Below are 25,977 nucleotides of genomic sequence, written 5' to 3'. Positions count from 1 at the left end.
ATCTCTCATCCAGGCGACCCCTTTGTCCCGCAGATGACCGGGCGCAGGGCTGGAGTTGGCCATGCACAGTGGCCCAAAGAGAATCCTATCGCGGGCAATGTCGCGATTGCGCCCAATGATGAGCCTGCAGTCGCAACGCCAACGCGGAAGTGGAGCAAGGCACCAAGTACTGGCATGACTGGTGCTAATCGAATGAAAGTTGCGGCGCTGGAAGTGAAGGTTGGACCTAAGTACAATAATTCTTTGAGCCTTACCTGGTGACCGCCGATCGCGATCTGGCCAAACCTACGGACTTAGCGAGAGACTATTGACCTTAATAGTATTTACTACTCCTTCATTCATAGTATTTTGGTCAGTTTGTGTGACCTCAGACCGCCATTCTGCTTCGCACTTTATCTATCGGAACATATACGGGACTAGTAATGCATCCCTTGCTTGCTACATGCATTCAGTCGAGTGCATTGTCCGAGTGGATAAATCTTTCCGATCGACCATTTCCGAATCATCAGGATCATTAGGAAAACTGTCAGTAGAGAGATCAAACGGTCTAGCGAGTCATGGTTGATGTGCACCATAGTGGGACCGAGTGGGCCATGGGGATCGCGCAAAATAGAGTCAAGATGAGTAGATGACATATCTCCTCTGCAACTAATAAACCTCATTGGATAAAGATAACTCCGAGGCATCCTCTTCGGTGCCTTATAGTGGCTTCAGCCATCCGTTGCCTTACCAGCTTGTAGGTTTATCCCGCCCGAGTCTTACCATGGTCAATGCGATCAGATTGCTCTGTTAGGACAATGCAGCAAATCTTCGAGCCGTGCCACGCCATCGTCGTTAGGAGATAGACGTACAATTTAGCTACAACTCCGGTACTATCGAACCATGAGCTGGAATATGATGTATAGCAATACCTGTTATAGCCATGTGTCAGCAGATATCTGGCACCCTGGCACCCCTGACTCGTTTATCAAGTCAACAGTGCGGCCAGCCAAGATCCTACGGTAAAGATGGTGTGTTGTCGTCTGCACGCTACTGTCCTTGACTTCCGTCATTCTGACTCAGATTGATCGCCGGATACAAGGATCTTATCCTGGTCCATCGATCGTATTGATCCAGTCTTTCTGGGGCAACCCGACCAGGATTCTCGACTTGGTTTGACAGCGAAGATCCGTGGATCATATTGTACTCACAGCCTCTCCTGCTGGCACTTTATTCCTCAGAATGTAGCGTAAGTTTTTATGTACTTTCTGCGGTAAGAGCGCCCAAAGACAGAAATGCGGGGTAACTGTCATCATATTTGCCATTAGCCTTGGGATATAAGCCTCGTGATCTTCCTTAATGGCTTACTTGTAGTGATATCATCGTCCATTAGCGGATCGCACAATTCCTTTTGGTATGAGCACATGCCAACTCACGCTGCAGGAGGAAATGCGGGGAAGGCTCAATGATCGTCTTGGTTCTCCATCACGTACGAATCTGCTGACAGTCCGTTCGGACATGAAGGTCATATGTAGCTAGAGCCGTTCTGATAAGAAAATGACGGTTGTCCGTCCAGTGAGTCTCGCCCTCAGAAGGTTAATCATCTCTCAGGAATTGATATATTAGCACAGGTACGGCCATCAGAGTCCACCTTCACATACTTTTCCTCAGAATTCCACATTCCATATTCTTCACATAATAAGCATATATATCCTCTCCGCTGCCTGCATCGTACCTGAACTGGGTCCCTATCGGTTTCATTCCAGGTGGAGTACCCCTCCACTGAACCCGCCCCTGACGCGTAAGCTGTCGAGTTGCGCCATTCCGAACACGAATGTCCTATGCCAGGGAAGTACGGCAGGGAAGAAATTAATCCAGCTTTGGCAGAAGAAACCGCTGCGCCATAGATCGCTCTGTAGTTGTCCTAGGTGTTGCAGTCCTGCCGAGCAGAGCTTTGCGGACTTCGTCCGATGAGATTGATGTAATAATTGTAGAACGACAGGAACGGGAAGTCACTCGGATTGGACAGTTTTGTTGAAATCTCTTCGTACGAGAGAGGATACCTTGATCCTTAGCGGGGGTTTTTCGTAAACAATATCATCTCTGCTAATACGTAAAATCAGCGAGAGTTTGTCGCACGACTCTCAGTTCTCCCTGCTATCCCAAAAGCCACGATAGCCCATAGTCTCTGAGAGATTCATGTATAAAAAGCTCCTAAGCGATATATACAGGGTCCTTGACAGCAATAGTTCTTCGACAGCGCTTGTTTCTGTATATCGACACCGAGGCACAAAAAGCTTCTACCTATAATAGTTCTTATTCTGTCTTTCTACCGGTTATCATGTCATCAATAAAGGATCGAAACAGTCAACGCCAAGCAGGCCTAAAGTTATACGAGCGGACCAATCACAGACGCCGCTGCATCGAAAGCAGATGAGACGGCATCAAACAGATTTACTATCGCAATAAGCATTTCTAAGCATGATAAACACGTCGGACTTAACGCACTTAGGGTCTATCTCCATAAAAAGAATGTCTATAAAGCCAACAAGTCCAGGAGAAATGTACCTTCCCAACCGCAACAGCTACAATGGCGGCAACCAAAACTATAGTACTTATTACTGGGGGTACGTTTATCAACTTCCATGTGAAGGCGAATCGAACTAACGCCAACAGCAAACAGCGGGATCGGTTTCGAACTTGCCGCCCAGCTAACGGCCAAAGACTCCTACCACGTCCTCATGGGAGTCCGTTCCATGCAAAAAGGCAATGCGGCCCTGGCCCGGCTACAATCCCGCAATCTACCAGGCACCCCGGAGCTGCTCCATCTCGACGTCACCGACGACGAGACTATCCACCGCGCCGCAGAGACGGTTGGAAAAACACACGGGAAACTCGACATCCTCGTCAACAACGCCGCCATAGTAGGTACCGCTCCAAGCCTGCGCCAGCGGTTGCAAGAGGAATTCGATACCAACGCAACTGGCCCGGCTGTCGTGACGGAATCCTTTGCCCCTCTGCTGAAGAAATCCACCAGCTCCCCGCGGATCATAAACATCTCCAGCGGCGCAGGCTCGATTGCCCGTCGTTTGGATCCGTCCTCGGCGTTGTACAAAATGCCAGGCCTGCAGTATCGTGTGAGCAAGGCGGCGCTGCATATGATAACTGCGTGTCAGTGGGTGGAATACGGCCCCGCTATCAAGGTCTTTGCGTACGACCCTGGCTTCACCCAGTCGAATCTCAGCGAAAGAAACACGGCGGAGAATGGGGCTAGGCCGGCTGCTGAGTCGGTGCGGCCGTTGATTGATGTGCTTGAGGGGAAGCGGGATGACGAAGTTGGTCAGTTGTTGCATAACACGGGTGGTTATCCTTGGTAATTGCCAGTCAGGACACAACCTGTTGATAACGGGGGTGAACCCATATCAGACTCGGTGAATTGGCCGCCGAGGAGTGCTAGCAGGGCATTGTTGCATAAAAGTACACTTTCTGTTCGTTCCTCTAGGCTGTATTATTCCTTACAACAATCAATGTATGATCTCCCTCGCAGAAAACGGCCCCGCATCTCTGTCCATCGCTCAATATTCCTACGGTATCCATCTTTTGCTAATGAACGGCAAACTCCTCACCAGTGTCGTTAGCCGCGATATCAGTATTTCCATCTCCCGTACATAACTCAAACTGCCTGGTCCCTATGCCCAATTGTCCATTGAGCCCATCGCCCGCAGCCAAAAGCGATCCATCCGCCGTCAAAGCTACAACATGCGCCGTCCCGCAGCTGCATCGACGATCTGGAGGCAGCTGACAGTATCAGTCGTAATGCCTGCTTCCTGAACTCGGCAGCGCTCATCAGATTAACATCTCCGATTTCGGGCCATTTCTCCGATTTGTAGCTCCAGACGAACAGCTGTCCTGCACGAGAGATACCAACATTGTAACATCTTCCTGTAGCCAGCTTCTTGATAGGCGGCAGTGGTAAGCTCCGGGGCGTGTAATCCAGCGCTTCAGGCGGTCGAGACGGCCATCGTTGGGTTGCATCACCAAAAGGGACATAGCGATTCCATGCCTCTTCGAACGCTTCATCCTCGTCCGGTGAATCGGTGGGTTGAACAGTGCTCTTTTCGCCCCAGACATGCACAGTACCAGCCTCGTCGAGCGCAGCGAATTTACTGGTGAGCTTGACGGTAGGAGCTGCGAATGTTACTGCATGAGTGGGGTCTTCCTTGGTCTCATTGTCCGTCAACCAGGCAATCATCGGCTGCCATGAATCGAAGGAAACAACTGCGGGGATCGCTTTGGAGAACAAGGGCAACTGCCCCTGAGATAAGAGCTGGGTTATGCATGCGCGCACTCCGTACCGCAATATGAGAGATTTGTTTTCCCGGAATAGAATTCACTCGCGTGGAGGATTGATCATTTCCATCCTGCGTGAGGAGGATATACAGCTTCCCGTTACTGCAGAGAAAGGCGGCCCTATGGCTTCCCGACAGCACAATAGCTTGTTTGATTCGGCTTGGGTGTATTACATCCGTGACAAGTGCGAGTTCGTCGTCGTTGAGAGAATGATGGCTAAGATGTTTCAAATGATCGTCAACTTGCACAAACGTCGACCCATTGTCGCAGCTGATGATGCGAATATTCCGGCTGGGCTTTGTTAAAGGTCTGAGTTTGAGCGGCCATAGCGGACAGTATGAACAATCTTTCCCTTGATGATTGTGTTCGCAGCAATGCTCTTCGCCGACAGAGCGACGCAGACAGGATCGAGGTTCACCAAGGTAACCATCGCTGTTCTCGCCGCATCCGTATAGGCGCAGTGTCATTGGGACTAAATCCCGCGACGATCCTCTCCTCCTTCTTCCGAATTTGCTTGCGTATCAATGTCGGTGCCGGGGTTACGAAAGGCCTTTCTTGATATGAAAAAAAAAATCCTCGCCACTGTACATATCTGCTTAATGGGAAAAATGTAAAGAAGGTTTACCGGTCACGTACGGCTGAGACTTCCCATGCTAAGGCTTAGTAAAGAGTAAACCGAGTGATCTATATATATTCGAACTTGAGGGGGTTGTAAGATTTAAGGAACTGGGAATGTTGCTTAAATCAAGAGCAGAGATAACAGCGATAAATCATGAAGAAAGACGGAGGCCCCGCGACATCAAGGATGTTCTTCTTCCGACGATCAAAGTAAACACTGCTAAGCTCAAGGCACCAATAACAGTCGTAATAGGCCGATCTCGCATAGAGTCCTTGATAGAGGCCAGGATGTGCTAGTGGGCGATGCAGCAACTGCGGATGAAAAGTGTGGGTTGATAGAATTTAATGCTTGCAGGAGACTGTGAGCGTTGGAAAATTCTCCGTTCCAGCAGCCTTCAATGATCCAACCAAGCCAGATACCCTGTGTACTTGGTAGGAACTCCCTCTCTGGCCAATGAGCTCGGCCGTCGGAGGGAGAGTTATCTTTGAAAAGATCGATTTCACACTTATGACCAGTTACAACTTCGTACATGACTGCTCCAAGGAGGCCAATATCAATTTGGGTGGTGTATCCATTGTCATCCACGGCCTCCATGACAGAATCTAACGGGAGGAGAGATGCTTCTGAGAAATCGCAGATTTTGAGGGACAGATCGGAATCAAGAAGAAAATTTCGGCTGGCAATATCTGCAACAAGCACGCGCCTGTCATGAATATAACTCAACGTGCGAGCCATCTCATTGAACCATGTGAGTTGCAGCTGAGGGGAAGGGCGGCATTTTGCAAGATACGTCCGAAGATCTCCATTGACCACATAAGCAAGTTGCGTGGCTTCATTTGAAAATTTGATACAACGGACAACACCTTCAGAACGATCATCTCCAGGATTTTGCAAGCGACGATAGACATCTTGTTCACGTCTCAAGCTTTCAATGTTCACTTCGACGTCGGAGTCTGAGCTCCATAGATATCTCAAAGGAGTCCTCACAGCCACATCATTCTGAAGCAGAACTACTGCAGAGGCTCCATTCCCAAGAACCTGCTCCTGCGGAATCGGATTGCCTTGGATATCAAGAAAGGGGGAGGACATGGCAACAGAAAGAAAGGCAGGTCGACTGAATTCGATTGAACCGTGAATCAAGGGGTTGGCAAGGATTCTGTATACAGGTTTGCCGTCACGTGAGCTGTATGCTATCGTTCCACAGGAGTTTCGCGTCTACATACAACTCTCATGAGTCCCTTGCGATGCGCTGGGAAGATTCTGCCGCGTTGGCCGAGCTCCCCTCCCACGGGTTTGCAAATGCCGCCCCTCCTTCGGCCGGCTCACACGGTCACACCATTGACTATGGTCAGTTACTCGCGATAGACGCGAATGTCCAAGCCTCATGATCCAGTTCGCGCAGGTTATCGATTCTCAGTGCAAATAATGCCGGGTACCCTTCATTGGCATTCTGTCATTGACTAGAATCGGATTACAAGACGGAGGCTGTCATCCAGCATCCAGATATGCGGTTTTTAGGCGCTTCCGGAGGCATAGCCCAAGGCAACAATGAACATAGCCTTCAGGAATTACCACGTTTCAGATGGACCATGATCAAGCAGGAAAGTACCGATCATTCCGCACCGAAAATGCTGCAGCGTCTCCATTCTGAAATACCTGGCCTGGAGCGGCCAAGAAAAAGGGTGTTTTCCACGTGCCTATTCCCCTTCGGCGCCTCAGTTCTCTCTCTCGCTCTCTGATCCGTTTACTGCGTTCTCGAGCCGCGCGCTCTTGCTTTTTGCGTTTCTTTCTTGCTTCAGCGCTTTCGCCAGACAATAGGCTTTTGAGCCAGTTCATCATTTTAGCTGTGATTGTGGGAACGTGAGATGATATACGGCGTACAGAGCGAGTGTGCCGACTCGAGATCAAGAAGGGTGGACAGCTGTCATTCCGATAAGCCAAAGCCTTGCGATCGCAAGGATTTTATTTCAAGTATTCCTTAGGGCCAGTGGTAGTGAGACACTGCGACGCCACGTTACATTTGTACAGAATGATTATAGTCCCACCGCCAGGAATAGCATCTGGCCCATGGAAGGGTGAGAATATTATTGGAGGATGAGCCACGGCATCGGGCCCGGTAGTGCTTATGCTGCGTTAGGCGTCTCATGCTCACAGTAGACCAAACTTGGCATTGCCTGGCATGACTCAGAATTCGAGTCTTCGATTACAATTGGCGGGCCAGGTAAAATCACTCTTACAGAGAGACTGATGAGACGGGAGTGATCGGTATCAGTGTGCTTTTGAAGTGCATATTCCAAGTCATGCCTTGATTGTATGACTATATAAATGCTACCAATGACCCTACAGGCACGCGTCATTGAGGAATGGTGAGAAATTAATGTTGATCAGAGTAGCAGCTACTGAAAGATCCGAGTCATGCTGTGCTGTGATATCAGTTAGGAACACACTTCCATGGGATTCTGGGGTACCTGGAAACGAAATTTCGACACCATATCATGTATCTTCCATAACTCTTACCCAGCAAAGTCTGAAAACACCTAGATAGCTAGTATAATATACCCTTCCCATCATCCTATATCAGGCATTTCACACCATCTAATAATTCTAATTTCTCTTTCGTATATGATTTCTTTGCTTCATACCTATTGTACAATTTCCTCTTCTAACGCTCGTCTCTGCCCTGAAGAAGCTTCATCATTGAGAGCCTGCGTTCCTCCATTAACATATCGGACTTGAAAGAACGGCTGGTTGTGCGCTCTAGGCATGTTCTTCCCTGTGAATCCCTTACTTCCACATCACAGACGCCGCATTTAAGAAGTATCTCAACAGCATCCAGGTTGACGGCATCCACAGCCTCACTGAGAGCAGTGCTGCCAGATTTGCTACATTCGTTCGGATTAGCTCCATTGTCAAGCAGAAGCTGAACGATTTCTGCCCGGTAAATATAATTAATCCCACCAGCGACCCACATGAGAGGAGTGACACCGTTGTTATCCTTAATATTGACTTCGGCCCCTCTGCGGACAAGTGATTGTACTTTTTCATATATACGCGAGAAAGAAAATATCGGCGACCTTCCCATGTTGTCCCTTATATCGAGATCCGCGCCACTATCTATCAAGAGCTCGCAAATCTCAAGGGTTGAGGCGTAATGTAGAGGGGTAGATCCTTTTGAATCTCGCGAGTTTATGTCGGCCCCCATTTGGAGCAGTAATCGCACAATTTGACCCCGATTTCGGTCAACGGCAAAATGGAGGGCTGGCACATACCAAGTCGTCGTCATATTGGCCCCGGCCGAGAGGAGCTGTTGGGCGATATCGCATGATCCTGCCTCGACCGCCTCCAAGAGAGGAGGCAAAGAGCCAGGTCGATCCAAGTTAGGGTCTGCTCCACGCTCCAGGAGCAGCCGTACAATGTCAGCTTGCCTCGATTGGATGGCAGCAGCGAGAGGGCTATCCATGGGGTTATAACCAATCATTCGTTCATTCGGGTCAGCACCAAAATCCAAAACTGTCGTAAGTAGAGAAGGATTCCCGCTTTCAACGGCAAACACTACAGGCCCACCGATCCTAGCATGACTTAGCAAATCAACTCGGCCAGTTGAGAGAATAAGCCTCAGAAGTGGAAGGTCTGGAGTCTTCATTGCATATTCGAAGATTGTAAATTTTCTCGGCGGCTTAAATTCAGACAGGCGCGAAGTTAGAGCGGCCAGATCCTCTTCTTGGAGGGCGTATGACGTACAGCCCGTGGTGAAGAGTACCCTGATCACCTTTTCATTGCGCTTGGCCACAGCGGCAAGGAACGGAGAGGCCCAGCGATGGGAATTTTTGCCAGGCCCATGCCAACAATTTCCACAGTAGAGGCACTCGCAATTATTGAAAATGCCTTTGAGTGATGAAGCCTCAATCGTTGCCTTTAGCAGATGACTGAGATTCCTTTCGGCCAAGGTATATGTGAGTCTCGTCTGTTGGGCATATCTCCGAATTTCGTGCTTTTCAAATAGGTTATACATGCATGTCCACTGGTAAGCATCGAAAGACGTAAGAAAATCTGCCTGAGGAACGCCAGCCTGCTCTGCAGCCTCTGCATGCTGCAAAACGTTATTGACAGCGTAATCCAGGAATGGAAAGCTCTTTGACGCTTTCACCCTCAGGGCTACGGCCTCTGTTGATTTGGCGGGAGGGAGATCGTGGGGCAATATTCTTTCCGTGACGATGTATGCTTTTTTCAGGTAGTTCCAGGAGCAGGATTTTAAGGTTTCGTGACCAAGCACCGTTCTGCTAGCACGCATGTCCCTCCATAGCTCGTCCAAGCCTCCTTCTTTGAGCAAGAAATCGCGGACCGTCTCATGGATAAACTGAACGGTCTTTTGCCTCGACTTGGTCACTTCTATTAAACCTTTAGAGGAGCTTAGGATAAACCGGAAGACAGAATCATCATCCTCTGGCGGTTCCATTAGGTCTGACTCGTTCTCGTTGTCTGACTGAACGGCATAGAAGAGCTCATGCGGACTAAGCGGCCTGTTCGCATAAAGAGTCCATTGCAGGCAAAGAAGCAGGTCTTCCATATTCTGTTTGTCTCGTGTCAGTATGTCTTTGAACAATTCCTTGAGCCTTGGTGGGATTTCTCGCAGTCTTTTCCGTAAGGCTCTCATACGACCCTCATCATATGTCCTCTTCAATATATCAACAACGAGCACAACCCACAAAAAGATTCCCGACGCCTTTTCAATGATTTCCACCTTGACTTCTGGAATCTCTTTGTGTTTAATGCTCGCTAGTTTGCGATCCAAATAGTATGATATGTCTTTCCCATGTTCTTCCTGCCCTTCCAGGATCATTTCAAGTCCCTTATCGAAGGTAACATGGGGGTAGTGGCGACTCGAGAGACAGATATGAAGGGATATCAGACTGGAGGCTGCAAGCTGGCCAAGCTCACCAAAGTAGTCAACCATGTCTCGAACCTCACATTCGTCGCACTCATCTAGAGCATCGATGAAACATATAAGAGGTTGTTGCCCTTCCAAATTCAGAATAACAAGGCGAAAGACATCTTGCAGGCGCTCAAGGCTCCAACTTCCTTGGTTTAGCATCGACGGCTCTACCTCTGAGTCTAATATGTTTTGAAGACGAGGTAACCGATGGAATAACTGAAAGAGAAGAGACCTATACATGCCAGCGGCAGACTTTTCCAGTTCATCTCCTCGCGCATTGAAGAAAAACGAGACGACAATGGCGCCTGCAGTCAGAGGCGTTCGCTTTGTGTTTTCGAACGCAAACTTCATCAAGGTTGATTTCCCCGTTCCTGGGTTGCCCTTGATCCACAGAAATCCATTGTGCTCGTGCGACAATCTGCTATCCAGCCATTTCTGGTACTCAGGCCGGCCGAGCAGCCATTTGCACGTTTCTGAAAAGGCCCTTTTGATTGCCAGCCCACGTTCTTCTCGGCTGTCAAAGTCTAATGTCACGAGGCACAGTCGCCGATGCTCGAGAACAGATGTTGGCAGGCGATGCGTCTGTAACTCGGACTGCGATGTGGGGAGGACCATGCCCAGCAATTCTTTGGCATAGGCAGCTGCCGTCGCCGCTGCAAATTCTTGCCACTCTTTGTTTTTATGGGAATCGGCATAATCACAAATGCCTCTAATTGTTAAACATGGAAAGTTATCAAGGAGTCCAGCTGCTTCCATCTCAAAGCAAAGAATTCCTAGCTCTCTCGCAAATCGATCCCTGACGGCTGCATGCCTCATAACTTGATTTGCTGAGGCAATCGTACCGTAATGAACAGCCGGCGAGCATGATTGTCTCGTCGGTCTCGTCACTGCGAATCTTCGGTTACAGTTTTGGCAACTGTCTCCCTCCTGGTGGGCATAATCTGCCTTAAACAATACGTCGCTTCCGGATTCTTGGGGCCCATACAGTGGCTTCATCTGCGGATACTTGCTCGTCATTTCATCAATTAACGATAATATGCGTGAGTATCCCTCAGTCCGATGTTGCGCTTGAAGCTTGGAGACAGCGGTCAGAAGGAGTGTAGGCGGTTTGTTCAAGACCCCTGTTCGTTCGAATATGCCGTCCCCAATCAACTTTCCGTAGTCATACTGGATCACTCCAGGGCTTTGTGAAGTCGGCATACTGACAACGACGTCCCCAAGTCGAATATCGGCTTTGTCGGTTGGCGCGCCTCCTCCGATTCCGACTAAGAGCCAGAACCTGACGGAAGGGAAGCTCGATCGCATCTGACTGGCCACTGTAGTCGCAGACGTATGCCCGTATACTCCAGCCGGCAGACATGCAATGACACAATTGTGGCCTGCCATAGTGCCAAACGTATATGTGTTATTGTCCATATCCAATTTGCCAGCATCACCGTGAATCTCGTCGAGCATTGCCTGGGCGGCCGCTAGCTCCAGCGGCAAAGCCGATATCCATCCTACTGTGTAGTCTTCGCGGGAGAAAGTTTTGAGCCTTGTTGTCTCAAGACGCCAATTTCTCTCTTCCAATTTCCTTCGTTTGGGGGCCCTGCCCGTTCGTTCGGGGTTGCAATCGCTATTTTCAATCTCGGAGCAGTTCGACATTGTTACCGGGTCAAACCCATGACTTAGGGTCTATATTGATCCTGTACTGGCCATGACTCGTGTAAGCCGCCAAACAGTACATAATGGTCTCTTTTGGCTGAGATTGTCCCTTGAAAGTGCGAAATAGACCACTTACTGCAGGGATTTCTTTCTTGTAATTTGCCTTCGAGCACGGGAGAAACGCCAGCAATCATTTCCTTCTAAGTCGTTCTGTATAAGGATATCCGTGTAGCTCAAGATCTGGTGAAAGAATAAGGGTTCCTGGGAGTGTGAAGGAAAGGAAAATTCGAACAGTGGTGCAGCCTCGCGACAGCCTTGTGGGATCCCTGCCAGTGTGTCACCTGCCATTGGCTTCTTAAGACTGCCACTTCAGGCTGGGCTGTGCCACGCGTCTACCAAATCAGGAAAACAAGAATATCCAGGGATGGTGCATAAAATCTTAGAGAGTGAGAATAGCAACAATTCTCTTTTACTTCCGAAAGAAGATCAACATACATGTTCCTGGTAAAGTATATTGCTTGATGAACTTTGATATTCAGAAAGACCTAGATTGGTTTCTTAGTGTCCTGGGAGAAGACATGCGCCGGTTAAAATATAGCCACTTGCAGCATCAAGAACCTCACTCTGGAACATCTATCCTTTGACGCATTATACACTGTCTTCTGGCACGCTCTTCATGACTGAGGGATAAACAGTCAGGTCAGCCCAGCCATTGATTCTCAACTTCATAACGTGGACACCTAATGGTCCAAGGGCGGTCACTGGCACAAAATTATCCACAAGAATAAGAGTCAATTGCTCATCACCATGAGCCCCTGTTACTCCTGATCCAACCAGAGATGCGGATTTCAATCCCTCAAATTAAATAGCTTCATCGCTTTGTCGCTGCGTCTCGCCATCAGGAAGGCGCAAAGCCACATGCGTCACAGCCGCCCTATACTGAAACTTTTCCAAAGCGCTCTTTACGCACGGGTCGGTAGACCGTCTACGCCAGAGGAATGTCACCGGCCATTGACAGCGTGCAGGCCAGGGTGGCCGCGGATTCAATGTCTGCTTATCAATTTCTCGGTCTTCTACTCGGCTATCTAAGAGCTGGGCATTGCTAGTGGCATCAGTAGTGTAGTCAAGAGTGACAGGCAAGTATCGTCATATTCTTGGACAACTATTAATCCCTGAACCACCAGCCATTCGACTCCTGATACCAACACAAAATCAAGCCCGATATCTCATACAGAATTATAAGTAGCAGCCAACGCTAGATCAAACGACCTTCTAAGCATAAGACGACCACGCATCAGAAGCCATATATCTCACCATAATCACAGCCACTCCCAAGGAAGCCAGTACTTTGGATCGACTTCACGTCGCCGCTCATGGTATCGAATCGCATCATCTCCCAGCTTGTCCCTCTCCTCTGCGGAGAGACCCCAGATCTGCCGAGCAAGCGCATTAAATACCTTCAGCGTTGATATCTGACGCAGTTGGTCGAGGAGCATTCCTCTCTTCTTTTCCGGGTTTTTGACACAGAACTGATAAAGTTCATTGTGCAGCGTGAGTTTTGTGTGTGTCTTGATCTCGCGGGTCTCGGCACCCTCATCGCGCAGGTAGTGGTTGAGATAATAGATGCGCTGCTTCTGCGACGTGCAAAGGACCTCGTACTGGACCCGTCTCTGCATAGTGAAATCGAGATCTTCGACGTTCAGAGCTTGCTCCATGACGTCGACCAGGTCACGGTCGTCTAGGTTCTCGATTATTTTGTGGATAATGTCTAGCTTCAGGAATTGTTCCACATTAAGGTACATGAGCGCTCTCCACCTCTTGTCTGTCGTCTTGGGGTCGCTGGTGGAAGGCGTACTTGTTGCTTGCGAAGTATGAGCGTTGATCTGCGACTCTTGCGTACAGTTCTCGATTGATTCGGTGTTTTCTTCAGCCAGCAAATCAACTATCGTGTTAGTGTGTACTTGGTTCATAAGATGAATGGTACATACCGGCCAACTCATTCTTGTTATCACCATTTGAAGAATCGGAATGATCAGGAGTCCAATGCTCTGTGCCTGTGCCGCTTTCCGAGTCCCACTCCGATCTGTCTAACTGTGTGCGAGATTCGGGGGATCTTGATCGACGCTCCATGGCCCTTTTCACGACTTCCTGGCTGGAAACTTTAGTCATTCTTCGTAGGCTGCTCTTCTCCTAGTGACTGAAGAAATTTTGCAAGCTCTTGTGATAAATATACGGAGATGATGAGAGCGTAAGATCAGTGAACAGACATAGTCATAGATGGCTGCGATATGCCGGTCATTATGACATGGTGCTGAGTACCATATACCTTATGCTTCACCAGCACGTTACTCTAACTTTAAAGACCAACCATGGGATATATCATATCCTACGATATATACATAATACCTGGGACCTTCCAAATAATAAAGCATGCTATTTGGACTATATGCTTTAATGTCTTATGTCCCTGGACAATCCTTACCTGATGATCCCTTCGTTGCGAAGGCTGCATGTTCTGCGCTTGTTCAAACAACCAGGGCCAGCTTTACCAGAGAAAGTCTTACCCCTAACCCACATAACTTTCCAAGACATCAATGAAAACCGCCAAGGCGTCTACCAACCTCTCAAAAGCGTGCCAAAACTCCTCTCCTTGTGTCCAAGTCTGGAATCCTTCACCTGGAGGTCTCACGATTCTTCTATACACCATTCTCACCCTGCTACGCATGATTTCATGAATCACTGCTCCTTCTACGCCCCTCTCCGAAGAACACGAGGGTCCTTGCGGGAGCTGAATATCGCACTGGAGGCACATCACGGCGAACCAGATACGAACCAAAATGAGCAAGTCCCCAGGCCTCGGTTCCTTGGGTCCTTATCTGACTTCCCAGTCTTGGGAACCATCAATATGCAACTGAGTAACCTCATGAATTTCCAAGAACGAACCCATTTCCCCCTCACGCCTTTATGGGAGGTTCTGCCGCGATCCCTTCGCGTATTGTATATCAGAGACTGTCTGGTCCAGTCTTCATCCATGCTGCGTCATGAGTTGGAGACTCTGGCCGCGCATGTCTCCACAGATTACCCCTAAATCCGTAAGATAGGTATGCACTTTGCCATCAAAGAGGTAGAGCCAGGGCTCGGCTGTTGGACTTGCTTAGGCCGCATACCGAAAGCTATAGAGGAAACTGATTATGTCATGGATGATGGAATTGAGTTACTGAAGGAGAGTCTCCGCAAATTGAACGTCCATTTCCAGATCATGCCTCGTGGCCAAGCCTTGCCGTTTCCAGGTCTTTGGGACCATTTTAACGCCATTAAGCACCTAACATGAATGAAAAAGTCCAGCGGGCAGTGAATGATAAACTAGAGCGAAGGCAAGCATACGTACTACCTGATGGTAGAAACTCTAGTAACAGTCTGATTAAGGATCAATGGCCATTAGAGCTATTGCTGTCTTCTAAAATCACTGGGAATCTATATAGGGAGCCATGGGATTAGGTGTCAACACCATAGCCATGGCCTATCTTAATGAAGCCCATACTATTTAATAGAGCTTAAAAATTGTAATCTTACTATTGATAATTATAGACCTAGTCTAGGTTATTAGATAAAATATACTCCCCCTAAACTAAGCTTATAGAAGCTACATAGCTCCATACTATGTAGTTTTCTTATATTATTAGGAGCTAGAAGAGGACTAGAATCAACATTATACGTGGTCATAGAATAGTGCATTCTGCCTGGGTGAGACCAAAACCAAATTTGCTCCACACACATGGTCAACAGAATCTTGTATGCTTAATACATTAACAGGTCTTAGATGCATGCTATCAATGTACTAAGGGCAGGAAAGCAATATGCAACAGGCTATATCTATAAGCTGTATACTCAGCATAAAGATATTCCATTCAATCAACTCTAGTTCCTAGCACAGACAGTATGAAGTCACTATATGAAGAGAATAAACACGGAAATATGGCGTCTAGGGCTGAAACCAAGCCACTAGTCCTTCACAAAAAGTAGGTCGTACAAGGCCTTGGAATAAGGCTTACTATTCCATTCTGTGGATAGGAACAATGACAGGGGAAATGATTTTGGATTTTACATTCAGCTCATAACTTGTCATGAAGTTGACAAGCTTGCAATGTGATATCACACCAAAGTCAATGCGTCTCTACAGCCCAGCGTCTCAAGACCAAATAGGAAGGTGACTTGCGACTGTAGGAACTACGTAGACCTACACACAAACACAACCCCTCAACAGCTTCGATGGTGACAAATCCATTGCATCGGATGAGTCAAGCCGGTTAAAGGTGCGGGTAAAGCACAGCCGAATATCCACTCGTACCTAACTAGTTGACCATGGTTGATTTGAGTGGGGTAATCCCGGGTATCATCCATCTTTAAAGACACCACGTGGCTGGCAATAAATGATGCTATACAGATCATCTTCATCGAGACAATACTTACATCTCTTCAGGACCTCGATCATAACTTGGCCAAGATATTGAGGAAGTCATGCCTCTCACCGAAGAGCAAAAGCAGCACTGGCTGGAACACGGCTTCATCAAGATCCCTCAATGTTTCACCAAGGAAGTTGCCGACAACTGGACAGCCTCCATCTGGGCTCGCCTGGGCATCTCTCCGACGGACAAGTCCACTTGGAACAGTGAAAGAGTCAACATGCCGGGCCATACAGTCGTCAACGTGAAAGACTTTGCGCCAAAGGCATGGGATGCGATCTGTGAGCTCGTCGGCGGGGAAGACCAAGTAACGGATTGGTGCAAGGGCTGGCGGGACTCGTGGATCATCAATCTTGGGAGACCCGAATACAAGCCAGATGATCCGTTGGACTTCCGCACATTGGACAACTGGCACAACGACGGAGATTGGTTCACGCATTTCCTGGATAGCGGGGAGCAAGCACTCTTGGTAATCCCCTTATTCAGCGATATCAAGTCCAAGGGAGGCGGAACTGCAATATGCACCGATGGAATTGGCCTTGTCGCTAAGCATCTGGTCAGTTTTCATTTCCGTATGAGAAGAAGTTAGACTGACTCTATCAGTACGACCACCCCGAAGGAACATGGCCATCGCTCGCATCTCGCTCGGGTCCAAACCCTCCACCTCCAGAGGGAGGCAAGCAGTGGAGAGACTGGGCAAGAGATCCCCAACTCACACGGGCTGAATCCTTCCATGAAGCCACCGGACAAGCAGGCGACGTCTACCTCCTCCACCCGTTCATGTTGCATTCTGCATCGCGCAATCTCCTGCGTGAAGTCCGCATCATCACCAACCCACCCGTCTCGCTCAAAGAGCCCTTCAACTATAACCGACCTGATGGTAAATACAGCCTTGTAGAGCAGAAGACTCTGAATGACCTTGGCCGGCCCGAGGGTTTGCCGGAGTGGAAGATCACACGTGAGAGGGAAATGCTTACCCCCGCGCGTGTGCAGGTTAGTTATTCCCTTTCTTGCTTGAGTTCCAGATCTGACAGTGTTGCAGATACAGGAAGACATGCGCCAGAAGGAGTTGGAACGACTGAAACAGGCGGGATCTTCTGTCACGAAGCTGGGAACTGCCAAGCCTCTCGAGTCGTACTATCCATCATGATGAGCTGGTATTGAGAGCTTTTCGTATAAATACTCGCGGCCTCTGAAGATACTTGAAATTCAGGCATGATGTGCTGAACGCTCTCAATCTCGCTTCTTATTCAAGACTCAAGTCGCTGCGGGGACGCCGGTATTTGTACCGTAATTGCAGAGGAAATATATGCTCTTTAATTGCTGCAAATTTAGAATAGTGCGGGTTTTATTATGGTCATATTAGTGTAGGAAAAGGTGTAAAAGTTCTCCCTTAAGACTCGACAATAGGTGGTTAAAACTGGGGAGATTCCTTTGCATAGATTATATTACGTCTTAATCTAAAGGCCCCCAGATACATACCTAGAGGGGAGAAAAGACCAAAGGAGTACTAAAGACGGAGATTAACTAGGTTCTGCAGCGTATATTCCTTCTAGTAGCTTTAATGCGTAATGCACTTGGCTGCCTCACTATCAGTTAACTGTATTGTATCAATATTAATATTCAATTACTGCAATTTATTATCCAGCATCTAATACATTCCTGTGATTGCCTCTTTCCGTGATCAAGGTTAATTAAACAAAGTTTCCGTATTCATCCGTGATGAAGCTATTCGGAGTTCAATTTCCGTATCAGGAACAGCAGGTGGGGCGTATTTTACTTGGAGAATCTCCATGGTTCATTGGCTTTGGTTGAAGCCCCTGAATAAATCAAAGGTCTTAGCCTGATTCAAAACAGCCGAGATTCCCGTGGCTTTTTCTGCATAGTGTTTGCGGGGAAGCATGCCGGTGCCTGGCAGCTTGAACTCAAAAGCCGAACAAAAAGAGTCCTTAGCGAGCATCTACCAACCAGATCTGGAAGCTCGTTGCATGTTCCAAGTCTGAAGAAGTCAATCCGGCATGAAGATGCGGGGTATAATGACCGAACTAAGGGACTAACAGAAGAAGAGGGACAAGAGTCGGATCGGCGGGCCGTAGGATCTTGACCAAGTCAAGCCAGTCCAATTACCACTGGTTCCTAGCCATCAAGATGAAACGTGGAGGGGCCTATCACTTACCTTAATCTGCAATTCATGAGCGCATTCACAATGGCCGTCTTTGTGAATACTCTCCATTCGCAGATTTACCCTGCGAAATGGCGCTTCTGCAACATCCGTTCAGCAGGATTTCTCCGTCTAGTCGGTGATTCTCCCGGATCAGGCTATAAATACCCGGGTTGAAGAACTCTTGATATTCCATCTCAAGCATAGACTTGTCAAAAGCAACATGGACTCCAAAAGAGGCATTGTGGCAGCTGTGCTGGCCCTGATTCCTCTCGTTTCCGCGCAACAACCTGCTTCGAGTTCTGCTGGTAACCCCAAGCTTACAACATACAAATGCACGACTGCCGGCGGCTGTGTCGCGCAAGATACATCTGTGGTTCTTGATTGGGGCTACCACTGGATCCACACGGTCAATGGGTATACATCTTGCACCACATCTTCCGGAGTCAACAGCACTCTCTGTCCTGATGAGGCCACCTGCGCAAAGAACTGCGTGATCGAGCCAGCCAACTACACCAGCGCCGGTGTGGCCACCTCGGGTAGCTCTCTGACTATGTACCAATATGTCCTGAGCAACGGCGTCTACACCAACGCCTCGCCTCGGCTTTACCTCCTCGGTCCAGACAACAACTATGTCATGATGAAGCTGCTAGGGCAGGAGCTCTCATTCGACGTGGACCTGTCCACGCTCCCCTGCGGTGAAAACGGTGCCTTGTATCTCTCGGAGATGAGCGCCACGGGTGGTCGCAACGAATACAACACTGGAGGCGCCGAGTATGGCTCTGGCTACTGTGATGCGCAATGCCCCGTGGGCACCTGGAGGAACGGCACTCTCAACACCAGCGGCGCAAGCTACTGCTGCAACGAGATGGACATCCTCGAGGCCAACTCTCGCGCCAACTCGTACACACCCCACCCCTGTAGCGCGACAGACTGCGACAAGGGCGGATGCGGCTTCAACCCATACGCTCTAGGCCAGAAGAGCTACTGGGGCCCTGGCGGCACCGTCGACACCTCCAAGCCCTTCACCATCACCACGCAGTTTGTCACCAACGACGGCACCACCACCGGCACCCTGACCGAGATCCGCAGACAGTACATCCAGAACGGCCAAGTGATCGCCAACGCTGTGTCCTCCTCTGGCGTCAACTCCATCACCGAGAACTGGTGCACGTCCGTCGACAGCTCAGCAGCTACCTTTGGCGGACTGACCACGATGGGCCAGGCACTGGGCCGCGGCATGGTCCTCGCCTTCAGCATCTGGAACGATGCCAGCGGCTACATGAACTGGCTTGACAGCGGCAGTTCTGGGCCTTGCAGCAGCACCGAGGGAAACCCGGACCTGATCAAGTCGCAGAACCCCACCACCCATGTCGTCTTCTCCAACATCCGCTGGGGTGATATCGGATCGACTTTCAAGGGTTCTGGTGGCTCGGGTACGACGACCACAACTACCAAGACGTCGACCACGTCGACCACGTCTACCAGGACTACTACTAGCACCGCGCCCGGGGCTACGCAAACCCATTATGGACAATGCGGTGGACAGGGCTGGACCGGACCCACGGTTTGTGCGTCGCCCTACACTTGCCAGACTCAGAACCAGTGGTATTCCCAGTGTCTGTAGTCGTTAGGTATTTTGTACCTTCAATTGTAGTTAGCAATGAGAGCGATCAGTGGAATCTCTGTATATTTAGGATCTTGTAGGAACTTCAAAATGTAGCATGCTAGACATATATTTTTCCGTTGGGCATCAGCGGAAAAGCATTAATAATTTGAAGTTGGCAATAAGGAAGGTATCAACATAGCGCACTGTATTCTCGGAAACACATATTGAGCAGCAAAGGATTCCTAAAACTCCACACTTAAATTTATTCTTGTGCAATTCACAGTATATCAACACGAATGGAATATTCAGGCTTGAGGAAAAAGGAATTGAAGGATTTTTCCTTATATACTCTTAAATCTGCGGTGATGGACATCAATTGGTTCCATGGTCTAGTGGTTATGACTCCGGATTTTGACGCGTGTCAGTTTTCCGGCAACTCGGGTTCAATTCCCGATGGGACCTTCTTTTTTTCTTTTCCACCTTAACATATTCAAGTTTTTACCATCAATGTTGGTTCATTTTTTGTTCTTTTTTTCTCATTGCTTCATTGAACTAGACAATGAAGACTGTATAATGGTGATGGACACCTTACAAATAAATAACGCTGGACTCCCAATCGCTGGGGAAATCACTGAGTGTGCTGAATGGGAAAAGCCCTAGCATTGTCTTTGATCTGCTCTGAAAATTGACTTTAGCTGAGCTTGTCTATTGCTGCCATCATAGGACGCAGTTCTTCTGCACATATTTCTTTGTCTCTGTATTTTACTGTATATAGCGGGACGTAGACGAGGTCAGATCTATTGCAAAGATCAAGCGATCTTATATCAGTCATTACATCGGTAACTCTATAGAAAATCATAACCATTAAGATCCGAATCGATTAGTTCTGCTTATTAGCAGCCACAGCCTCCACATCCTCTGAGCGAGGCGTCACCGTACCAGACTCGCGCATCCAAGTCAGAGTGACCTCTCCACTCAAGAGATACATGTACCAGTAGTACGTGCCTGCACCTGTTAGCACTATCCGCAATCTGAGAGATGGTACTTACCAGCAAACAGTCCGCCCCCAATAATATTCCCCAGCAGGGTGGGAATGATCCCCTTCCAGATGTACAGCCCCACTGTGATCTCGGGCGCCCCCAACCAGATTCCCATAGGGATAAAAGTCATATTTGCAACAACGTGGTCAAAGCCTAGCGAGACGAAGCCGAAGATCGGGAACCAGATGCCCACAAGCTTAGAGGCGAGATCGCGACCCTGCATGCCCAGGAAGCAAGCCAGACTGACCAGCCAGTTGCAGCCAATGCCGCGGAGGAAGATGTGGTGGAAGTCTGGGGTGACCTGTTTCTTGGTGGCGAAGGCGATGGCTTCAGATTTGTAGGGGTCTGCGGCGAAGACATTGCCGTCTGCACAGTGGTCAGACTTGATAGGAGTCAAGGATGGAAATGCTTACAGCCGAAGAGGATAGCGACGACAAAGAGAGATCCAGCCAGGTTGCCCCAGAAGGTCACGAACCAGTGGAGCAACATCTTATACCAGGGGAGTTGGCCTTGGAGGGCAGCGACGGTGGTATACTATGCATGTTAAGTATATTATCATTCGCACAGTGCCAGATTGGAGAACACACCATGAACGAACCAGTGCAGAGGTCCGCTCCCGTCAAGATGATCATAGACAAACCATAAGGGAAAACCAGGGAGGATATCGTGCGAATCAAGCCGGGCGCATTCTCTTGGAACCATGTAGTTGTATTGGTACTCAGAAGCGTTCCACAAGCAAAGGCAAGCAGGCAGCCGGCAGAAAAGGCGCTGAAAAAGACCTTGTCAAGGCGCATATTGCCCTTGCCTACTCCAGCGCGAGCCACCAGCTGGGCGACATCGACCGGAGCGTAGGCATCAAGAGTGACAGTCGCCATGATGGTAACAGCCTTGCTTGACGCAATTCTATTTGCGCTGGCCGCTTTTGATTCTTGAATTCATGGTTTGTTTGGCCTGACGATGAGCGAAAACGAGGAAAAGGATGGGTGATATATGCATGCGGCGTGCCCGTGTTTCATATCTCAGATCTGCACCGGAATATGGGTCTGGAAGTATTATCTGGCCTCTATGCTCTGTACGTAAAGCAATGGCAGTATGCTTAAGCAGGCCAGGCTACATGGCTTCCTCCACCTGTGGCACCTACTAACAAGCCCTGATCCACCACGATCTAAAAATTTCAGATTTCTGCATTGGCCGGGGAACGAGCTCAACCCTTGTCCGACTCCGACTGTACGCTGCATCAGGCCCCCATCAGGATGATAAGAAGGATTACAATTACTGCATTTGGCAATTGAGCGGCGGCTAGTGCAGTCGGATGGGGGCTTATGCCCACCGCACAATGGCCTGCTAGAAGAGATCTCCAAATCACTTGGTAAAACATTTATAGGTGAAATGGTCAAAGGGAATCTGATTCTTCATAACTAAAGGCTGTATAGTCTTATTTACAACTGGATAGGGTAAACACGAGCCTCCTCATCTTTGCATTGGCGGATCAGACCGCAGATATCGGGGGTCAGGTCCTCGGCTCCAAGGCCTTAGGGGCCTCCACCTACTAGCCGAGATAGCGGGGCGGAAAACTGGTCGAATGAGACAGGAAGGAAAAGCGAATCACCTAGGGGTATTATCAATGAGATCGACTCTTAGCCTTGTGTTTTTCTGCGGACTCGAACTGTGGCCGTGATAAAAGTTCGTAGACTGGCAAACCTCTATGACTCGAGATCTAGGGTCAACCTTAACTCGACATCATCCTAGATCTGCTGTTAATCTGATCTATACTCCGTATAAAACCATGGTTTTGCTTTTGGTGGACACTCCCTACCAAGAAGCTTATTTGAGAGAAGCCCTGCCAAGTTGGACATGATGCCGAGTTGCCAACAATGCCCCTATCATAGTCTAAACTATCGCTGGCAAATAACTTTTCTTGGACTAATTATGAACCAATGACAATCCAAAGCGTAGGATCGTGGCCGATGAACTAGTACTATCTGGACGACCTAATCTTCGGCTTGACTTGCGATGACAAACGGCTTATTGTCATCTCCTGCAGGTCTTGCTCTTATGAGATGATCTGACGCCTGATCACAACGTATAAAGAACCTTTCAATGCAAATAAAGAATAATACTAGTGAATCATTAACGAGTGCTACCTCGTTGTGTGCGATAGGGAGATCGCATCGTCGGCACCCAGGAGTCTGATTGCTGAGCGGAAGTTACTTGTCTATCAATGTTGACAAACTATCTGTAATTCTGAGTTATGTCATGGTATCATTAGGACTGAGACCATGCAATATGTTCCATTTTTCACCTGCATGGCCTGGTTTACTCATGCGCATCAAGTTATTATACAGCAATATCCACAGACTGATCGCTAAGCTTATATCAGCTCCCCAAACGCCTCTTTCGATCGCTCTCGTACATTCTGACCTTCAAACTGCCCGCCCTTTGGTTAATATCCCTGTCCGACACTCCTTCGTTCTTCTCTTCTCGGTACAGAAACACCAACGGTAAAGTGTCATTCCGCCACTTTGGAGCCCTGGCTCTCCGCGTCTTCCATACTGTACCGACCAGCGTTACCACTCCAAGCAACCACACCAGAACCGGCAAGACAATCCACTGCCATTGAACAGCAACAAAGGTGATGCTTCTCATCACGTGTCCTGCAGCCATCTGTGCCATGACGGGATCAAAATTCGCGCTGATGTACGCCGAATCGCGGAAACTCTTTGAGATGGCTGCTGCCACATTGTCCATGCTGCAGTTGAACTTGTCTACGGCGTCGAGACTGCAGCCGCTTACGTTGCCCGTGGCCAGGGCCTCAATGACATCCGACCCTGCATAATCCCTTTCGGATGGCGCATAATAGTATGCGAAGGCGTCTTGATTAAGAGCGCCGTTGAAGGTACTTTTCAAAAAGTAGTCGATCGCGACGCGGGCTATGACATCCAGCGAGAAGTTCTGGGTCGGAGAGACTCCCAATTCTGGGCCCCAGTTCGGCTTGAGAGCGTGCTCGTCTACTCTGAGATTGTTTTGCACCCAGGTAGCGAGAACATCCTCGCTGTAGATATTGTTCTCAATGCGAGCCCGAACGCTCTGTACTACTGGCTCAATGGAACACTCGATTGCTTCCCATTTAGTGCCGAAGTCAATCTTCGGTATTCTTCCTCCTCTTTCGCTTGTGATACCTCTTGCTGCGATGAACTGGATCGGACTAAATGTGGCATTTTTGTATACCAGAGCTGAAGCGGGTGTCATGGTCGGGTTTACTGTAAGTGGCTGACAAATCTGCGAGTCTGGAACAAACCAGACTGCCGTGCTGCTGTTTGCAAGCGTTAATGAGCAGTTCAATACTGCAGGATTATACGTGGTATACGTGGTATTGTGGCATGAGGGAATGAGATGATCAGTAACATTGGCGCAGACGGCATGAGCTCCCAACGACGCCACTGGGTTCCAGGTGCAGTTACTCGAGCTGCAGAGGTACTGAGGAATGGTCCATGGCTTGCTCTGATCAGCGTTGAACAGCGAGCTGTACACGTTTGCTTTGAGTACGGGATCGACTCTGCTAGCTGCGTATCCTGTCAGCTATGGATATGGATATTGGAAAAAATTGCTAAGGACCGATTGCCTCACCAGCGCGACCGAGCAAGCCAGCAGTTTCGTATCTGGTGCTGTTTGACAGAAAGGCCTTTTGAGAGGGATCCACCACCAAGTGTGGATAGTAATGAATCAGATTCTGTACGAAGGGATCAAAGGCGAGTGCCAGGATGATAGCCAGGCTACCCCAGACGGCAAAATGCCTACAACTGTTAGCAAGGGGCCATCGCAGTCTTCTGGATTCTGCTTGCCTGGCTTTTAGTATCCAGATGAGCACGGCGCTCCCGTAGAAACCGCGACTGGCCGAGTCAAACGACCGGAGATCCACCATGCGCTGCTGCCTTTGTCCGAACCACACCCACTTCAGTTGTCCGATGCATTCATTGATCGAAAACAAAACACAGGCTTTCGAGATAGTACTCAGCCAGGAAATGAGCGAGTTGAGTGACAACAGCCTCCAGGCAGGCTGGGGTTTGTGATCAAAATGGATGAGCATGGCGACCATAGCAACGAGTGTACCTGCCGAGACCAGCACTGCCAGGACCTCCCAAACATACCAGTCCGAGATGAAGGTCTCTACGGACTTTGGAGGTTGTTCCTTCTCGTCTTGTATCGCAGGGGATGGACTGGAATCTCGTCCAGTCCCGTGACTTTGGTGTGACTGTACATCTTCATCTAATGGTTCGTATGAACGTAAACTGGAAACCGACGATCTTGTCGAGTCTTGTGTATGAACTGGCTGCCATGATTGTTCTTCTTGTGATGACATTCTGGGGGGTTCAATGTGTCGGCTCAAAGTAATGAAAAGACTGATCAATTCCTTCTTCACGCCGAGCAACTGTGATTATTATAAATAGAATCTCACTATGTACACTGAACAGTAACCAGTTACAGGGACTACCAATGCTACGTTGGCAGTGCTTGCGCAAGGGTCTACTGCACTTCTCCCTACCTTAGCCTTGTATACAGCCTGCCAGAGATGACATTTGATAGGCAGATTTCAATATTGACTGATCACATAATACAAATTGCGCCCAGTAAAATGGTCTCGTGCACATCTCACTAAGGTAGGTAGCCTTGCGCACAGCCGGCCAGAGACGGTATATGATAGGCAGATCAATTGGATTTACTCAATACTGGCCAGTCGAATGTTACGAAATACGCCCAGGTCCCCAAGGCCGAAGCTCTGCGCTAATTGAAGGTTAGTTTCTGGTTCATTCAACTCCATCCAATTGTCCATTCCTTCCTCTCTGATTCCCATTGGCAGAGCATTCTTAGAGGGTCTGCTCCGTAAAGAGAAGAAAATAAAGACAGGCAAGCAGATTGATCATGATATATATATATATCCGAGAGAAGCCAGGGCCTGGGGATTAACACTGGTGACTCACTTTATATCCTCGTAGCACTTGATTATTTTATTAACTCACTTACAGTTCAAAATCCCATGGGTGAATGGTATTCTCGTCACTATTGTTAAAGCTCTTGAATATGCACAGTCTGCAGTGTATATGCTTACCTAATCCAGTTAGAGGCATAATCCTGTTCCAGTGAACAACACACAACACAACATCTCCATTGCAACTCTTCC

At 48.7% G+C, this 25,977-nt stretch overlaps 9 protein-coding genes and 1 non-coding gene across 10 annotated transcripts; 4 read left to right on the top strand and 6 right to left on the bottom strand.

Moving 5' to 3' along the window:
- Positions 1-2,569: 2,569 nt before the first annotated feature.
- On the top strand, positions 2,570-3,356 carry Asppvi_009219 (uncharacterized protein; the record flags this gene model as incomplete). The annotated part of the gene is made up of 2 exons (XM_043305076.1): positions 2,570-2,606; positions 2,656-3,356. 2 exons carry the CDS (start codon positions 2,570-2,572, stop codon positions 3,354-3,356), a joined length of 738 nt encoding a protein of 245 aa, XP_043161011.1.
- A 296-nt stretch (positions 3,357-3,652) lies between these two features.
- Asppvi_009218 (uncharacterized protein) lies at positions 3,653-4,231 on the bottom strand (the record flags this gene model as incomplete). The annotated part of the gene is made up of 1 exon (XM_043305075.1): positions 3,653-4,231. One exon carries the CDS (start codon positions 4,229-4,231, stop codon positions 3,653-3,655), a length of 579 nt encoding a protein of 192 aa, XP_043161010.1.
- Positions 4,232-5,173: 942 nt separating this feature from the next.
- On the bottom strand, positions 5,174-6,037 carry Asppvi_009217 (uncharacterized protein; the record flags this gene model as incomplete). The annotated part of the gene is made up of 1 exon (XM_043305074.1): positions 5,174-6,037. One exon carries the CDS (start codon positions 6,035-6,037, stop codon positions 5,174-5,176), a length of 864 nt encoding a protein of 287 aa, XP_043161009.1.
- Positions 6,038-7,610: 1,573 nt separating this feature from the next.
- On the bottom strand, positions 7,611-11,525 carry Asppvi_009216 (uncharacterized protein; the record flags this gene model as incomplete). The annotated part of the gene is made up of 1 exon (XM_043305073.1): positions 7,611-11,525. One exon carries the CDS (start codon positions 11,523-11,525, stop codon positions 7,611-7,613), a length of 3,915 nt encoding a protein of 1,304 aa, XP_043161008.1.
- A 1,319-nt stretch (positions 11,526-12,844) lies between these two features.
- On the bottom strand, positions 12,845-13,694 carry Asppvi_009215 (uncharacterized protein; the record flags this gene model as incomplete). The annotated part of the gene is made up of 2 exons (XM_043305072.1): positions 12,845-13,467; positions 13,514-13,694. The coding sequence occupies 2 exons, from the start codon at positions 13,692-13,694 to the stop codon at positions 12,845-12,847; spliced, it is 804 nt and encodes a 267-aa protein (XP_043161007.1).
- Positions 13,695-16,043: 2,349 nt separating this feature from the next.
- Asppvi_009214 (uncharacterized protein) lies at positions 16,044-17,138 on the top strand (the record flags this gene model as incomplete). The annotated part of the gene is made up of 3 exons (XM_043305071.1): positions 16,044-16,544; positions 16,592-16,981; positions 17,031-17,138. 3 exons carry the CDS (start codon positions 16,044-16,046, stop codon positions 17,136-17,138), a joined length of 999 nt encoding a protein of 332 aa, XP_043161006.1.
- Positions 17,139-18,372: 1,234 nt separating this feature from the next.
- Positions 18,373-19,776, top strand: Asppvi_009213 (putative endoglucanase; the record flags this gene model as incomplete). The annotated part of the gene is made up of 1 exon (XM_043305070.1): positions 18,373-19,776. The coding sequence occupies one exon, from the start codon at positions 18,373-18,375 to the stop codon at positions 19,774-19,776; it is 1,404 nt and encodes a 467-aa protein (XP_043161005.1).
- Positions 19,777-20,136: 360 nt separating this feature from the next.
- Positions 20,137-20,220, top strand: Asppvi_009212. The gene has a single exon. It is a non-coding gene; the product is annotated as a tRNA-Gln (tRNA).
- Positions 20,221-20,638: 418 nt separating this feature from the next.
- On the bottom strand, positions 20,639-21,673 carry Asppvi_009211 (formate/nitrite transporter family protein; the record flags this gene model as incomplete). Its single annotated transcript, XM_043305069.1, has 4 exons — positions 20,639-20,763; positions 20,808-21,164; positions 21,212-21,332; positions 21,386-21,673. The coding sequence occupies 4 exons, from the start codon at positions 21,671-21,673 to the stop codon at positions 20,639-20,641; spliced, it is 891 nt and encodes a 296-aa protein (XP_043161004.1).
- Positions 21,674-23,174: 1,501 nt separating this feature from the next.
- Positions 23,175-25,158, bottom strand: Asppvi_009210 (DUF3176 domain-containing protein; the record flags this gene model as incomplete). Its single annotated transcript, XM_043305068.1, has 3 exons — positions 23,175-24,361; positions 24,426-24,592; positions 24,641-25,158. The coding sequence occupies 3 exons, from the start codon at positions 25,156-25,158 to the stop codon at positions 23,175-23,177; spliced, it is 1,872 nt and encodes a 623-aa protein (XP_043161003.1).
- Between the last annotated feature and the right edge of the window lie 819 nt (positions 25,159-25,977).

This window comes from Aspergillus pseudoviridinutans (genome assembly GCF_018340605.1).
Source record: "Aspergillus pseudoviridinutans IFM 55266 DNA, scaffold_6, whole genome shotgun sequence".
Taxonomy (NCBI): Eukaryota; Fungi; Ascomycota; class Eurotiomycetes; order Eurotiales; family Aspergillaceae; genus Aspergillus; species Aspergillus pseudoviridinutans.
This window is presented reverse-complemented; position numbering and strand designations above follow the sequence as displayed.